Below are 16,551 nucleotides of genomic sequence, written 5' to 3'. Positions count from 1 at the left end.
GAAATTGGCAATTTAACCGGTAAACATAAGGGACTTTCAGTTGAAAAATCTCAAATTAGCATAGGCCCAGGGTTTAGTGCAAACCCATTTTTCACATACTAATTATCAAAAATTTAAATATTAATTATTTTATTAAATTTTATTAATAATTTTAGGAATAAAATTATTATTTAATAAAAATACGTTAACAATTAAAAATTTATTATATTTCCACCATAAGTTTAAAAACTAACAAAATCCCCCACCTAAAGCTTGAAAAACTTCATTCTCTCTCTTGGAGTTTTTGCAACAACTATTAGCAACCCGAGACGATGATAATAATGGTGTTCTCTCTCCCTCTCTGCTTCTCTCTTAGTTGAGATCTATTTTTGATCATCATCGATCATTCTCTCCTTTTATAGGTCAACGCACGAAGAAATTGAGATTTGAGTCTCTTCGTTGAACAATAAATAAACCGAGATTTGGTTTCTTTTCATCAAGTGATGAAGAGACTCAGATCTCGATCTTTTCATACACTGATCGGTGAGAGGAGATGACGACGGATAATGATTGAAAATAGATCGTAACAGAGAGAGAAGTTAAAAGGGAGGAAGAACATCACTATCGTCTTTAACCGCCAAGAGTTGCTGCAAAAACCCTTAGGGGGGGGGGGGGAATATAAGTTTTTCAAACTTATGTAGTGTAATATTGTTAGTTTTTAAACTTTTGGGGAAAAATAAATAAATTTATAATTTTTTAAATATTTTTATTAAATAACAATTTTATCTTTAACAGTAATAATAAAATTTAACAAATTAATAAAATTTTTAAATTTTTAATAATTAATCAATGAAAAGTTTGGTTTGTAACAAACCTTGGATAGAAAATAGTTATTTATCCAATAATATATAAATGGTGTTTGTTGAATATAAGTTTTTCAAACTTATGTAGTGTAATATTGTTAGTTTTTAAACTTTTGGGGAAAAATAAATAAATTTATAATTTTTTAAATATTTTTATTAAATAACAATTTTATCTTTAACAGTAATAATAAAATTTAACAAATTAATAAAATTTTTAAATTTTTAATAATTAATCAATGAAAAGTTTGGTTTGTAACAAACCTTGGATAGAAAATAGTTATTTATCCAATAATATATAAATGGTGTTTGTTGAATAAAATTAACAATAGTCAATAATCTTATTTTCTTGGAATAAGTCATGGTCCCCTGTTTTGTAGGTAATAATAAATACTTAAAAATGATGGCAAACTACATATGGGGTCAACTTATAAATGTTATTAATTAATTGATTTCGAAGTTTCGGACGATATTATAATGAATCTTGCGGTAATTCTACTTGAGATATTTGAACCTAAATCATTGACTGGTTCAAACTCGCTTAAGCCTAAGCCTTGTTTTGTTGGTAATAATAAATACACAATTGATGGCAAACTGCATTTTGGGTCAACTTATAAATGTTATTAATTAACTGATATCAAAGTTGCGGATGATATTTTAATGAGTCTTACGGGGTGAAAAAATTTTAGTTTAAACTTGAAAACTCTTATCCTACCAACATTGATGTATTGGAGTTTGTCTTCTCGTAAATTTTTCTTGTTCTTCTCTAATTTTTTTTTCTCACAATGTTTTTTTTTTTAGAGATATTGTTCAATGATCATTGATTAATTTATCGAATCAAACTTGATTTTAAATTGATCATTTTAAATTTAACTTAAACTCAAGTCAACACTTATTTAGAGTTGAATCAACTCGAATTTACCTCTAATAATGGTAATTATTTATGATATCACTTAATTAATTATGTGATAAAAATGATTTTAGCTTAATTAAAGATGAAATAGATAATTAAATTGACCTTTTAACCCATGCATTTAGTGTTAAATTTTTCATTACGCGATATAAAAGAATGAAATTAGCAAGCATATGTTTATTAATATTTTTGTATGGGTAATATTATGTATTTAAGTAATATATATAATTTTATATATAAATAATAATATATTATTATATAATTAAATAATTTTAATTATATATAAAATAATATTTAATTATATCATAATATATTATTATTATGTATATAATTTTATTATTTTTGTATTAATAAATATAGTGATATACCCATTCAATTCTATAATAGATCCTAGCATACATGGACTCGGCCAACTCATATCGAGTCGGTAGATTAATTCAGCTTTATATCAAGCAATTTAGCTGAAGGGAGTCTGGTACCACAGTCAAGGAATGTAGCCCTAGGGGCTAGGGGCTAGGGGTAGGGGTGGCCAAGGCAAAATTGGAGGGTGAATTTGTTTGACCGGGCGCACGCATGAATCGAGGTGTTTGAAAAAATAACCAGTATCGTCTTCTTTGGCTGGCTGCATTGCATGTGATGGTGACAAAGCCTCAGTCAATCCAATGGAACCAATTTTAGTGAACTGGAGTTCCGAGAAGACACAGCCTGCCTGACCTCTCCCATTTTTGTGATGGGATGGGATTCTTCTTTATTTTCTTATGATTGATTCGACTACACTAGCGGACGCGAAATCACTCAGGATTCCTCTTGGTTTATCAGCTAAATTGGATATATACAAAGGTTGAAGAATCATACTAGTAAAGATCTTATCGTATCCTACAAGATATTACACGAACCCTATACTGAGCTTCATTCTAAAGTCTAAACTCAGAAGAATTTTAAAGGAGCTAAAATTACTCAAGGTTTATACAACTCAATACGGGTGGACGTGATTTAAATTAAAGCGATATCAAATCAGTACCCTGATTGAAATAAATTGAGTTTAAATAGAAAATAATTAAGTTTGCCAATATTATTATATCAAAATTTGTCCCTATAATGATTCTTTTTACTTTCAAATAATTTTTTAGTGATTTTTTTTATTCCCCTCTATTGTTGGGTTTGCTACTAATATAAAGATATCAATAAACTCAACAATACATGCGATGAATATTGCAATTAATATTATGTACAAGTAACAAGCATGTAAACAGTAGTGAAGGGATTAAACCTAGCTCATCACTGATCTCATATAAAAATGCAGAGGTTTCATTCTCATGGTACGAATCTTTTTTAATATACTTAAATAAATATAATTATTAAAATTTTATCCGTTTGTTAGTTTAGTTAAACAGAACAAACACAACCTATAAATTGGAGAGATATATTGCATTGAAAGTACAACTTATTATTGTATACACATGTCAAATATCTAACTGTTAGAGTTAGTATATATGAAAATTGTATTAAAATATATTTAAAAGGAGAATAAATGTGTCACACAATAAAGCAAGTTAAGAGTAAAAACTCAAACAAAGAGAACAATAAAATCTTTTCTTTAATTTTATAATATTCTATATTTATGATAAAAATTTTTCCATTATCATTTTTTTCATTGGCTTTCACATAAATATTTGTATTCTTTTATTAAGTATTTAAGATTTGACATAACACTGGTGCAATAATGTGCTAGATTGAAGCATCTTTAATTTTAAACATTTGGAAATGGGATATTGATTGGATGCTTTATTTGAATTCAAATCAAAGAATGAATAATATTATATATACATATTTAAATATATAATTAGATATATAAATAATATGTCAATATTATTAGATATTATTTCATATATTAATTTAAAGTTATCTTATCAAATAATAATATAATATTTATATTCTTAATTATGTATTTAAAAAAATAAATTGCATATAATTTGATTGTTGGAGGATGCTTTTAAGAAAGAGAGTTGTGATACTGACGCCTCAAATATGCCAAAGTAAGATTCAAAAAAGATGGTGAATAATCAAGCATCAAGGTCAGTCTGCCACTGGAAATACAGATAAAGCCGAGGCTTTGGCAGATCCAATTAGGATCACACCAGCCATTGCCATTAGCAAGAAGAAAGTCACTTTTTTTGGGGAAACTTTGATCTTTCTTTCTTCGGGAATTGGATTTCACTACCACTTAGTGTATACTTAGAAGGACCACGTCTTGTTGCTCTTTATCACTACTTTTTTGAAAGCATAAATTTCAATTTACATTAAATTGTTCATTCACACAATCCATATAAGGACAAAACAAAGGAAATTACTTTCCTCTTTGGTAGATTATATACTTTTATGCCATCATAACTCCTCTTTCCTCAATCTTGTGGATGTGATATTTGATTTAGTGATAAACATTAGCGGAAGCGTAGCTCAAGAAGAAGACTCAGATTCGATCTCATCTGAAAGGTATAAATAGAAAACATGAATTCATACATATCACGACTTTCGTAATTTATCCAACCTTAAATAATAGTTTTTTAATATCGTAGAATCACTTCATATTGTTCAAACAATCATAATTAAAATACAATCTTTTTTTTATTATATCGTAATCACGTTGATACTTATCAAGTTATATACTTCAATACTTCACAAAATAATTATATCTATAACTTTAGCCTCCACCCAAATGACTAAGGAGAGAGCCACCTCAAGCGCTTGATTATCAATTTTTGTATTGTACACTATCACTAACATGGATATAAGTTTTTGGAATTTTTGATCGAATCATATTAAAAATTGATTGTCTTTTTTTCTCTCATATCTCTTCATATTTATATATTAAATTCCATGATAGTTTAATGCATTTCTTGTTGATATAAATCTCAATATAGACATATAAGTACTATCTTCATTATAAATATTGAAGTTTGTATTTCATTACCTTGATCCACATCCTTTTGAAAATAGTTTATTGAATGAAGTGACAATTTCCCCGTATAAAATTTAAAACCTTCTAAATTATACAAAATTAAATTCTTAAAACTCAACTAGGGGTGAAATTGAACTTAATTGGTTTAGTTTCGAAGCTATATTAATCTTAAACAAGTCAAATTTGAATTGAAACTCTAGTTCAGCTCAAGTTTGACGACTAACTGTCATCGTCGCATAAGACCTCTTATTCTTTAACCATTTTTTTTATTTTTCTTAAATTAACTTTTTTTCAATATTATTGTTTATCATTAGATCTGACTCAAAGTCAAATTTATTGTTTCAAATTCAAACAAAATTCGAGATAATCTTTATTTGAGTATGACTCAGCTAGGATCTATGTGGCTCGGGACTCCACAATACCAAACCTTGATTAAAGCAAAAAACTAAGGACTGCCCAAATAAACCCACCTCCAATAGGGCATATCCATGGATGCATATACTTTAAGCAACTTTAAATTGCAATGGTATAAGCGTGCGCTGGCCTTCTTCTTCCCCTTCTATATATAACGCAGAGCATGCAGTGAAAAGCTTATATTCATGGACTGAGAACACTGGCCACCTATTTAAAATAAATTAAAATTAATCAATTACCTTCTTGAGAAAGAGGTTGAATGCTGAAATTTTTTTACTGTGAAGAGAATAATCCTATTATTATAAATTTAGCTTTTTACACAAAAGGATTCAAGTTCAACCCGATCTTCTCTTCTTTTTTTTTTTTTTTTTTACAGGCATTTGGTATAGGTTTCTGATTCACCATTCAAATATGTCATGGGATTCATGACCCACATCATCCTTTTTACTTATTTGAACAAAATGAAATCCACCAGACAAACAACAATATTTCTTATCTTAGGTTATGACTTGTATTTGTCTCCTCTTGCAGAAGTGATAATCTCTTTGTTGTTGACAAGACAAAAGTAGAAGGGAGAAGATGTTGCAACTGCCGCACTTCTTGGTTTTTGGAAACATTAGCGTCAGACTCCATAACACTCACAAAGCGACATTTTAAGGCCAATGAACTTATCATCACCCAAAGATTATTGTTTTTATAAGTTCTAATCCTTTAATGTTGAAAAATCTTTTTACTCATTTATAAGTTCTTTTACTTATTTATAGGTTATTCAGTTAATTAATTTTAAAGAAAAACTATTATTTTACTTATAATATTAAAAATAAATTAAAATTTTATCTATTTTTTTCTTATAAATCTTAAAACTAATCATTTTCTTCTTAAGTTAAATTTTAAAAAATCGTATTTCCCATCCTAGGGTTTATACTTTAATATTCAGCCACTCCCTTCAATGTCATCGCCAACAGTCTCTCCCTTCCAATGGTTTCTCTTCCTTCGATGATCTCTTTCATCGTCTCTTCTCTCTCCAATGAATGTGTGACGCTTGTCTAAATAGACAAATTGTCTTCCCAAACAAGCGTCGCATGACTGTTGGAGGGAGAAGAGACGTTGAGGAAGACTATTGAAGGAAGAGGGACTGTCACAAGAAAATGAATTGTCAGGAGGGAGTGGCCAAATATTAAAGTATAAACCCTAAAAAGAGGAATATGATTTTTTAAAACTTAAGTTAGAAGAAAAATTGTTAATTTTTAAGGTTTAGAAAAAAAATAATATAAAATTTTAAAGCCAACTGATTTGGTTAATTTCAACAACACATGGGTGGATAAAGAGTTTTCAAAGTTAAAGAGTGAAAACTTGAAAAAACAACAACCTTTGGGTGGGATAAGTCCTTTGGCCACATTTTAATTTTAAGATTGTCTAGCATTTACTTTCCTATTATCTCTCTCAACTAAGGTTAGATTTCATTCCAATGGCTCAAATTCCAAATTGGGTTCGGATGAAATGAGCCCAGTTTGATTTTTTTTTTCTCATAAAGCAAGTCAAATTTAAACCTTAGTTTGTTGCTCCTGCTGATATTATACTTCTCAAAGCATCATCCTTCAAATATTATCCCTTCATATAGATTACACTTTACTGACTGTTCATGGACTTCTTTCTTGTATAAAGAAGAGGACTAGATGCTTCTTCATTTGCTGAAACCAGAAGTCAAAAATTTGACAGACAAGAATTTGGCCACACCAGGTCATTTCTTAAAGAGCTATAGAGCTAACATTAAAATAAATTCCTATCTATTTCTCTTCCAGCTTTTGACAATACCACAAATTTTTACCTTTGATAAAATTCTAGACTATAAATTTCACTCAAAAACCTTTGATATAGTGTTAGAAAGGTAAATAACTATATTACCCTAAAATTATTTAACTTTTGAAACATTATTATATTACTCTTGATTGTATGATAATCTGTCTATATTTGATAGTTGAAGTTGCTCCAAAAAGATGTCATTCTAGTGAAAATCACACTAAATAAGTATAATTTTGTTGGATTACACCTCTCTAATACGATCTCAACTATATATATTTTTTAAAGAGTTGTGTTTTAGGTGGATGTTTGTGGTTTAAAAATTCAATAATGAAAACAAGTGATTTTCCAAACCTTGAGTAAGAAATAATGATTTACTCCCCTCACATTACCTCTTAGAGGGAACATGTATACTAGGACTAGATTTAATCCAAATTGTTTGAGCTCAAATTGAATAAACCAAGTTCATGTTAAAAATTAGATTTGTTTTTATAAATAAATCTAGTTTGACTTAATTCAAACATTCAAATTTAAGTTAGTTCAAATCAAATACAAAGTTAACTTATTATAGAATTTAGTTCTAGTCTCAACTCGTCAATCTAGAAATAATATTAAACTGACTTTTTTGAATTCAAGCTGATCTCAACTTGAGCCTTGCTTAGGCTCTACTTGAAACAAATCCAACCCTAATACATTCTATAATTAGTTTAACCACCACAACCATGGTAGTGGTTTGGTTTTGGAGAAGATATCTCCAATGGTATTTGTGCCTATTTCAGACTAACATAAGGGCCTAGTCCAATGGGCTCTAGGACTATGGAATAAAATCTGTCATTCTATTTTTCTTCTCTAGTGGCTGTTCTTCTTTGCGGTGTCATTGTTCATCATTTGAGGCAGCTTAAGTTTAAATTCAAATTAACCGTTCTAGATTTAAATTGCAATTGAGTTACCCTTTGTTTGAGCTTTGTCTGGCTTGAACCCACGCCTACCTTCTCTAATGCATTTGGGTCTGGCCCATGATCCAATAATTTCGCAGAGTATTCCTTCAACAATTTTGGGCTGTCGTTTGTAGTTGGACCTGTCATATGTTGTTGTTGCTTCTACAATTTTAATCCATTGTCATCTTTCAATCAGCAAGCTCGCCCTCGGATTATTCGTCCTCTTCAATCTTCATAAACAAACATGCGTTTTGCTTAAAAACAAAAACAAAACAAACCAAACAAATCTCTTCATTGCCATAATCATTTCTATGTAATTCTTCAATCCATAACAGAGGACTCTTCTCTAAAATGGCTTCTACTTCGATCATGGACACCCTTTTCCAGCGCAATCTCGATGACTTAATCAAGGGCTTCCGCCAGCACCAAGTGAAGGAATCCGTATTCATCTCCAAAGCCCTCGAGGAGATTCGTCGCGAGATCAAATCAACCGACCTTCTTACCAAATCCACCGCCCTTCAGAAACTCTCGTACCTCAACTCTCTCCATGGAACCGACATGTCGTTCGCTTCCTTTCAAGCCATTGAAGTCATGTCGTCCCCGCAATTCCTCCACAAGAGAATTGGGTACAACGCCGTCACTCAATCGTTTCACGAGAACACCCCGGTAATGCTTTTGATTACCAACCAATTACGTAAAGATCTGAATAGTCATAATCAGTACGAAGTGAGTTTAGCTCTTGAATGTTTATCCAGAATTGGGAATATTGATCTTTGTAGAGATTTAACTCCTGAAGTTTTTACTTTGTTGTCTAGTAGTAAAGCTTTTGTTAAGAAGAAAGCTATTGCGGTTGTTTTGAGGATTTTTGAGAAATACCCAGATGCGGTTAGAGTTTGTTTTAAGCGTTTAGTTGAGAATTTAGAGAGTTCCGATCCGGTTATTGTGTCTGCTGTTATTGGAGTGTTTTGTGAGCTTAGTTCGAAAGACCCCAGATCTTATTTACCGTTGGCACCTGAGTTTTATAAGATTCTAGTTGATTCAAAGAATAATTGGTTGTTGATTAAGGTGGTGAAGATATTTGCTAGGTTGGTGCAATTAGAGCCTAGGTTGGCGAAGAGGGTTGTTGAGCCAATATGTGAACATATGAGGAGGACTGGTGCCAAGTCTTTGCTGTTTGAGTGTGTTAGGACTGTGGTGAGTAGTTTGAATGAGTATGAATCTGCGGTGAAGCTTGCGGTTGCTAAGGTTCGGGAATTTTTGGTTGATGACGATCCAAATTTGAAGTTTCTCGGATTGCAGGCACTTTCAATTATTGCACCGAAACACGTGTGGGCAGTGTTAGAGAACAAGGATTTTGTGGTGAAGTCTTTGAGTGATGGGGATTTTAATATAAAGCTTGAGTCTTTGCGTCTTCTGATGGCAATGGTGTTTGAGGACAATGTGGTTGAAATAACAAGGGTCTTAGTTAATTATGCGCTTAAGTCTGACCCTGAATTTTGTAACAAGATTCTTGGTTCAATTTTGTCTACTTGTTCAAGAAATCTGTACGAGGTAATTGTTGACTTTGATTGGTATGCGTCACTTCTCGGGGAAATGGCTAGAATCCCACATTGCAAAAAGGGGGAAGAAATTGAGAATCAGCTAATTGATATTGGTATGAGGGTCAAGGATGTTAGACCTGAGCTTGTTAGTGTCAGTCGTGATCTTCTGATTGATCCTGCATTACTTGGTAATCCTTTCTTACATCAAATATTATCAGCTGCTGCTTGGTTGTCGGGTGAGTATGTTGAGTTCTCTAGGAATCCATTTGAGCTTATGGAGGCACTATTACAACCTCGTACTACTCTCTTGCAGCCCTCTATAAGGGCAGTGTATGTTCAGTCTGCATTTAAAGTATTAATCTTTTGTTTACACTCTTATCTCTTAAGCAAGGGAAATAAAACTTCCTCATATCCTGAGAATCTGTCAGCAGGAATTTCAGAAACAATCTCTGTAAGGAAGTGTCCTGAAAGTTCAGATTTAGCAACATCAGAATCTCCTGCCCATTATGAAGAAGATGAAGAATTTGATCCAAGGGATTTAAATAAACCATTTAAAGATTTTCCTATTGAAAATGGTCCAGCCACTTCTGCTTCTCTAGCCAATGACAGTTTCACCCAAGTATCTATTGTTAACCTGTTAAATTTAGTTGAACTGGCCCTGGGGCCACTCTCTGTAAACCATGATGTAGAAATACAAGAGAGAGCAAGGAATGTACTTGGTCTAATTGATTTGATAAAGCAAGAAGTTATTAATCCTATTGGCCAAGGAGAAGGGATTTTGGCAAGGGAAGAAACTGTAGCTTCCAGTGTCGTGAAGTTGATGCATGATGCCTTTTTTGAGGAGCTTGACCTGGTCTCATCTACTGCTCAGTCAAGGGTTCTTGTACCAGAGGGCTTAACGCTTAATGAAAATCTTGCTGACTTGGAAATCATCTGTGGTGATGTGCAATCACCTTTGTCAAGTGCATTTTCTCTTGGCAGTGCTCAATATGGGGAACTAGTTGGTGTTTCCCCATCTTACATCCGGAGCAAAGATGAGCCAGAACCATCAAATGAGTCCACTGCTCTGCTTGCGGAACACCGTAAGCGGCATGGCTTATATTATCTTCCTTCAGAAAAGACTGAGACTGTATCAAATGATTATCCTCCTGCCAACGACCCAATGTCACAGGATAAACTCAATAACAATGCTGATGATCTACTAAAGCTCACAGAGCAGTCATTGGCCCCAAAGAAAAAGTCAACCCATGCAAAGCCTAGGCCAGTGGTGCTAAAACTAGATGGAGATGAGATATCCATAGCAGCCAAGAAGGCTGAGCTGAAGGGTGATACACTTTCTGGTGCAGTGCGGGATGTATTTTTAGCTAATGAACCTGTACCTGTTTCATCACTAAGTAACCAGTCTGATAAGCCATCTAGTAGGAGAAAAGGAAAGGAGAAATATACTAATCTTCCTCTAGAATCAGAGAATATTGGTGCTGAGGAGATGCGTGGTCAGAGCAATACTAGCTCAAGAAGAAGCAAACACCGTAGTCATGGTAAAGAGAGAAGACACAAAGGTTCTGGGAAGAATGTTGAGGAAAATGAAGATAACGTTCAGAAAGAAAAGAAGAAGAGTAATCATAGCCATAGCAGGCATAAAGCTGGACAAAAAGCTGATGAGCCCTTAAATGTGGTTACACAAACAGCAGTGGTTCCTGATTTTCTTTTGTAGCATTATATTTTTGGATCTATTTTTCCAGTGACTGCTGCAGAGAACTTGGTCAATGTTGTCCCCTGTATTCTAACACCTCTGATTTTCAAGGTCAGTTTTGCTGTAGATTTATACATTTTTTTTTTCACTTCTTGGTTGGGGATTGTGATTGTCTTGAAGTTTTACCTCTGGGATTGGTTTGACGTCTTATACTTTGTGACTTTCATTTTATGAAGTAAAAATTTTCTGTACTTGAGATTGATTTGCCTTCTAAACTGCTTCTAAGATGGGTATGACCCCCCAAAAGTCTGTGTACTTAATACCCTCTCTTTGATGATGATGAAACAAATTTTTATTCTCCGGTATCTCTATGATAGTTTGGTGAATGAGTTTTTGTCAGCAATGAGTTTTTGCTTGAGTCTAGCTAGGGGTGGATTCGAGCGGAGCCTTTTTGGGTTTGGCTCACTATTTAGTTTGAATGAGTCGAACTTGAGCTAGTTTTAGCTTGTCAAGCTCGAGCCTGGCTCATGTTTAACACTGGTGTTAGAACCGTCTCGTCGATAATCTTTTTTCTTTTTCTCAAATGATTTTTCTTCTTCGGTGAATCTTTTCCTTCTCTTGGGTATTATTCACCTTCTCCAGAGTTACTGTTTACCAGTTCAAGCTGGCTGTTCTTGGATTAAGTTGAGCGTGAGCTTATCCTTGTTTGGCTTTAGCTTGGTTTGAATTCACCCCTAGATCTAGCTTGCTTTTCTCTATTGCTTGTATCTTACTTCTGGAAAATGACCTTTTCCATGAGAAAACTATCATAAATGTCAGTATTTGATGAATCTCTTGTACTTCCACTTAACCTCCTGAATGAATTGCATCATAAATTTATCAGACACTGCTATTGGAAAGAGATTGAAGCGATTTAATTGATCGGATGAGTCCAATTCCTCGGAGCTTATGGCCTAAATTTAGATTCTTACAATGAGATCAAATTAGATTTGGTCTAGGTCAAACTTGAAAGATCAATTCAAGATCTACGTAAGATCAATGAGCCAAATAAAGAGTTGAGGTTTGAATTCAAACTGATTTGTAAAATCAAGATTCCAACTCAATTTCTTTATCTTGAACTATGTCAAATATTTGAATTATCTTGCACTAAATTTGTTTGTGAAAACTAGTCAAATTTTTTACTTGGCTTTGATTTTATTCGAACTCAAATTTGATTCAATTCATCGAAACTGAAATTTAAACTTGAACAACTCTGGATAAATCCAACTTTCAAATTTTTATTTAAGCAAAAATACAACATAAAGAAAAATAAATAAATAAATATATATATATATTTATCTATTTATTTATTAAATAAAAGTACCTGTCAGCTTTTCAATTGCTTCCTTCCCTAACCCACCAAGTTGTCTCAGCCAAACCCCAACCAGTTTAAATATTTATATATTATTTCATTAATAATGTGGATTACGTCTTTTACTTTTCTTCAACCTCGCTCATTAATTTGGAAATTTTTCTATCATTTAGAGATTAACATTTTACATCTTAATTTTATATCTAGACCTTTAACAATAAAATATCTTAATCTCATTTTTGTAGGTTTTAATAAGATATTAAACAGTAAATATTAATATATAAATAAATTTATATATTATCATATCTTTAAGTAATTATTAACTAAAAATAAAATACCATATATATATATATATATATATATAGCATACAACTTTTCAATATCCAAGATCGATGTTGACCAAAACACGTGCATGCAATCTTAACTTTCGCTTCAATATTTCTTCCAACTTTTCTACCCACCATTAATTTACTCAAGTAGCTAGCTAAAGTCTTCACCCTGCACATGCACTTTACATCTCTTACTTTCGTTATTCTCTCCATTAGAAGTCAGCAATGGGCAATGAACATCGACCTTCTTCAATTTCCTGTCCCAAGCTTCCCAAATTTCATACCCAATTAACCTATTTATCTCATTTTCTGCTGTTTGTTACAGGTCTGTCCCTCGGAATCACTCTTTGCACATTTTCCCAAACCTTCTCCTTCTATTTACAGCCTACTTTCCTATCTCTTTCGCTGTCCTCCCGGGCTCCTTCTGTAACTTGTTGCAATAGTTGCGAATCGAGCGATAATAAGTCATTAGTCATACGCGATATGGATGAGGATGATGAAGAATTGTTTCGGAGGGCATCGTTTGTGCCGAGGATTGAAGAATTTCGGCATTATCATGTCCCTAAAGTTGCCTTCATGTTCTTGACAAAGGGGCCTTTACCTTTGGCTCCATTGTGGGAGAAGTTCTTTGGGGGAAGTGAAGGGCTTTACTCAATTTATGTTCACTCTCATCCTTCATATAATGATTCAGTGCCCATAAATTCTGTTTTTTATGGAAGAAGAATTCCTAGCAAGGTGAGTTTTTCTTCCCAAATTTTTTTATTTATCTTATCATTCATGGATATATATACATATAAATATGATATACAAGATGATCCTATGTGTGTCTTACTTGTACCATAATAACAAAATTAAAACCTATACTTTGGTTGTGAGTAGTGTTTTAAAACCCAAACTAGATCAGATAGTTTGACTAAAAATAAGTAATAAATTTGTTTTGGGATGAATTAGGTAATTATGTAAGTTTTGCGGATCAATCACAGATTTAGTCAATTCAATTGTTATTTTAATGTCAGCATAATTACATCCCATGTAAATTTTGGTTATATCATATTGATATCATTAATCTATCTAATATCATTAATTGGCCTCAAAACATTAATTGTTTGTAATACCACAATAGTTAGTCATAGATGTGAACATACATATATCTATAACCATTTTGTCTATAAGACAGCATGCACACAAGATCTAGTTGCATAATTTGAGGACGGAATTTTGTTACTTGGTGAACAAATGAGGGCAAGAGGGAACACCCCTAAGCTCATACAAAGAATAGTGAAAAGATATTGAAATAAATTGACGTAACATTTGACTTAAAAAGAGAAAAATCAAGTGTTCTCCTTTTTTACTATTTATTGTGATTTTAGTATGATTGTTTACACTCTCTAGCTTGTTTAATATGATGCTATATGTGAATTTGTTTTTTCCTATTTCCTGAATTTATTATTTGCAGCCGGTGGAATGGGGAAAGGCAACAATGATGGATGCAACAAGGCGTCTTCTAGCTAATGCACTTCTTGATTTCACCAACCAAAGATTTGTATTGCTATCAGAATCTTGCATTCCTTTGTTCAACTTCACAACAACCTACAACTACCTCATCAACACTAACGAAAGCTACATCGACTCCGACGTTACTCCTAGCAAAGAGAGTCGTGGTCGATACAATCCTCAAATGCTCCCCATCATCTCCATTTCTCAATGGCGCAAAGGCTCCCAATGGTTTGAACTCAATCGAAAACTTGCCATTGAAGTCATCTCAGATACCAAATATTACCCTATTTTTCGACAGCATTGCACCGCACCATGTTATGTGGATGAACATTATATTCCTACACTTGTGAATATTTTGAAGCCTAAGGAAAATTTAAATAGAAGTATTACTTGGGTTGATTGGTCGAAGAGAGGTCCTCATCCTGGAAGATTCGGGAGACAAGATGTTTCGGATGAATTTTTGAATCAAATAAGGTTTGGTAGCCATTCTTGTACTTACAATGGCATCAACACTTCAGTATGTTTTATGTTTGCTAGAAAATTTTTGCCAAATACTTTGCAACCTTTGTTACAAATGGTGCCAATGTTGTTCTATTTCAATCAATCTCTAACATCAATGTAATAGATTGGTTTAACTAATTAATTGTGATAATAAATCTAATGAGAGAACAATTATTTCCCATCATTTTTTTGCCTGAACGGCACTTTTTCATTCTCAAACTTAAAAAAAAAAGATATTTTTTTATGTTCCATCCAGTTTTTTTCTTTATCTTTAATTGCAAAGGGCATTAAAAACCATATTTGCCTAAATCGATGTTCTTCAATGTTAAACTGCAACTTAACACAATTTACTTAATTCAATCTTAAGTCAATTCAATCGGATTTATCACTAGTTCATAGTGAGATTGGACATATCTTATCTAAAAGTAGTTCTATTTTTACTTCCGAATATGATGATATTTATAGAATATTACTTTCATAGACTTACTATGAGAATCTAACTTAAATTGGGCATACATATTCACCTTTAGGAACATAAAAAAAAGTCTTATTATCATATAAAACCAAAATTACAAAGAAACAAAAAGTCCCCAATGGCATTCCAGTCAAGCAGTCTTTTGAAAATAACGTGTGGCTCGAAACAACAGAGTAAGAGTGGTGTACACTGCGGGGAAACCTTGCCAAAGTTTCCCAGAAAGTGTTTTCTAGTAATCACTCAGAAAATTAAGATGGCTCTTTTTATTTATCACCACTTTCTACTTTTGTTGTTCAAGTCAAGCCCAGACAAAGGAGATAATTTCTTCAAAAGTCCCAATCTTTATACCTTTTTTCATAGACTAATTCAAAAGATATTCTAATATAGCATTTTTTCTTGGGTGATTAGAATCATATTTAAAATTGGACAGCCAGTGTAAGGTTTAGCATGCTTTTTTAAGTTAAAATGTGAATTTTAATAAAGTTGAACTCGAGTAAATGTCAATTAGAGTTTGTTTGAATCCATGAATAAATAACTTGAGATTGAGCTTGATTGCTTGAATTGGCCATTCAATGATGTCTAGGGGTTAATAAAATTAACCTAAGCTCGAACACCCCTAGTTAGATTTTGGTTTGAATAAAATAGTTTAATTCAAGTTTATTAAGTTAAAGTTAATGATAATTTAAATTCGATTTGATTTAAAATTCAAAGTTTAAAATTTAGTTAGTTTATGACTCAGATTTATGATTTGAGTTCACCTTTTCACTTAATAATCTTATTAACATGCTTAGAATTTTCAAAAATTATAGTTCATTTTCAAACATATGTTCTACTAAAAAGGAAATGTAAAATGGAAAGTCTATGAAAAATAACTTTTTTACCCTTTCACTCAACTTAATCCGAAGTGTGTGACGGACAAAAATCTGGCTTTTTGAAACTTCAGAGTTAGGGACAATATAGTCTTTTGGCCTTTCATAAACAATCAGATCTTGTTAAAATTAAGTAAAAGTTTTGGGCCTTCAAAAAAATTACCTAACAAGGATGTGACCCAAAATTTCATCGGCGCCCCCAACGATCCTTCCCAGAAACAAGGCATGAGACCAAATTACCCACGCTACATCGATCCAAAATTTTCCATTCAGATACATCTCATCACGCATCACCATCCTCTCCAACCGTCTGATCTGCATACTTTCCACTGACCATCACCCAGATCATGATCGTCAATTCCCGACGGTTGACTTTCTGGTGTAATGTTGACGTCCAAATCCATACATCACAGGCCTAGGTCACTTAGTAAG

At 32.5% G+C, this 16,551-nt stretch overlaps 2 protein-coding genes across 2 annotated transcripts; both read left to right on the top strand.

Moving 5' to 3' along the window:
- Positions 1 to 8,048: 8,048 nt before the first annotated feature.
- LOC123196520 (AP-3 complex subunit delta-like) lies at positions 8,049 to 11,353 on the top strand. Its single transcript, XM_044610585.1, has one exon. The coding sequence runs from the start codon at positions 8,215 to 8,217 to the stop codon at positions 11,116 to 11,118; it is 2,904 nt and encodes a 967-aa protein (XP_044466520.1). The 5' UTR covers positions 8,049 to 8,214; the 3' UTR covers positions 11,119 to 11,353.
- A 1,611-nt stretch (positions 11,354 to 12,964) lies between these two features.
- On the top strand, positions 12,965 to 14,956 carry LOC123197043 (glycosyltransferase BC10-like). The gene is made up of 2 exons (XM_044611225.1): positions 12,965 to 13,512; positions 14,234 to 14,956. The coding sequence occupies exons 1-2, from the start codon at positions 13,003 to 13,005 to the stop codon at positions 14,894 to 14,896; spliced, it is 1,173 nt and encodes a 390-aa protein (XP_044467160.1). The 5' UTR covers positions 12,965 to 13,002; the 3' UTR covers positions 14,897 to 14,956.
- The last annotated feature ends 1,595 nt before the right edge of the window (positions 14,957 to 16,551 follow it).

This window comes from Mangifera indica, chromosome 14 (genome assembly GCF_011075055.1).
Source record: "Mangifera indica cultivar Alphonso chromosome 14, CATAS_Mindica_2.1, whole genome shotgun sequence".
Taxonomy (NCBI): Eukaryota; Viridiplantae; Streptophyta; class Magnoliopsida; order Sapindales; family Anacardiaceae; genus Mangifera; species Mangifera indica.
This window is presented reverse-complemented; position numbering and strand designations above follow the sequence as displayed.

Bases quoted from the DNA above. Each gene is read 5' to 3' on its own strand.
- LOC123196520 (XM_044610585.1), top strand. From the start codon at position 8,215: ATGGCTTCTACTTCGATCATGGACACCCTTTTCCAGCGCAATCTCGAT.
- LOC123197043 (XM_044611225.1), top strand. From the start codon at position 13,003: ATGGGCAATGAACATCGACCTTCTTCAATTTCCTGTCCCAAGCTTCCC. The intron at 13,513-14,233 runs GTGAGTTTTTCT...TATTATTTGCAG, and splicing joins GAAGAAGAATTCCTAGCAAG to CCGGTGGAATGGGGAAAGGC.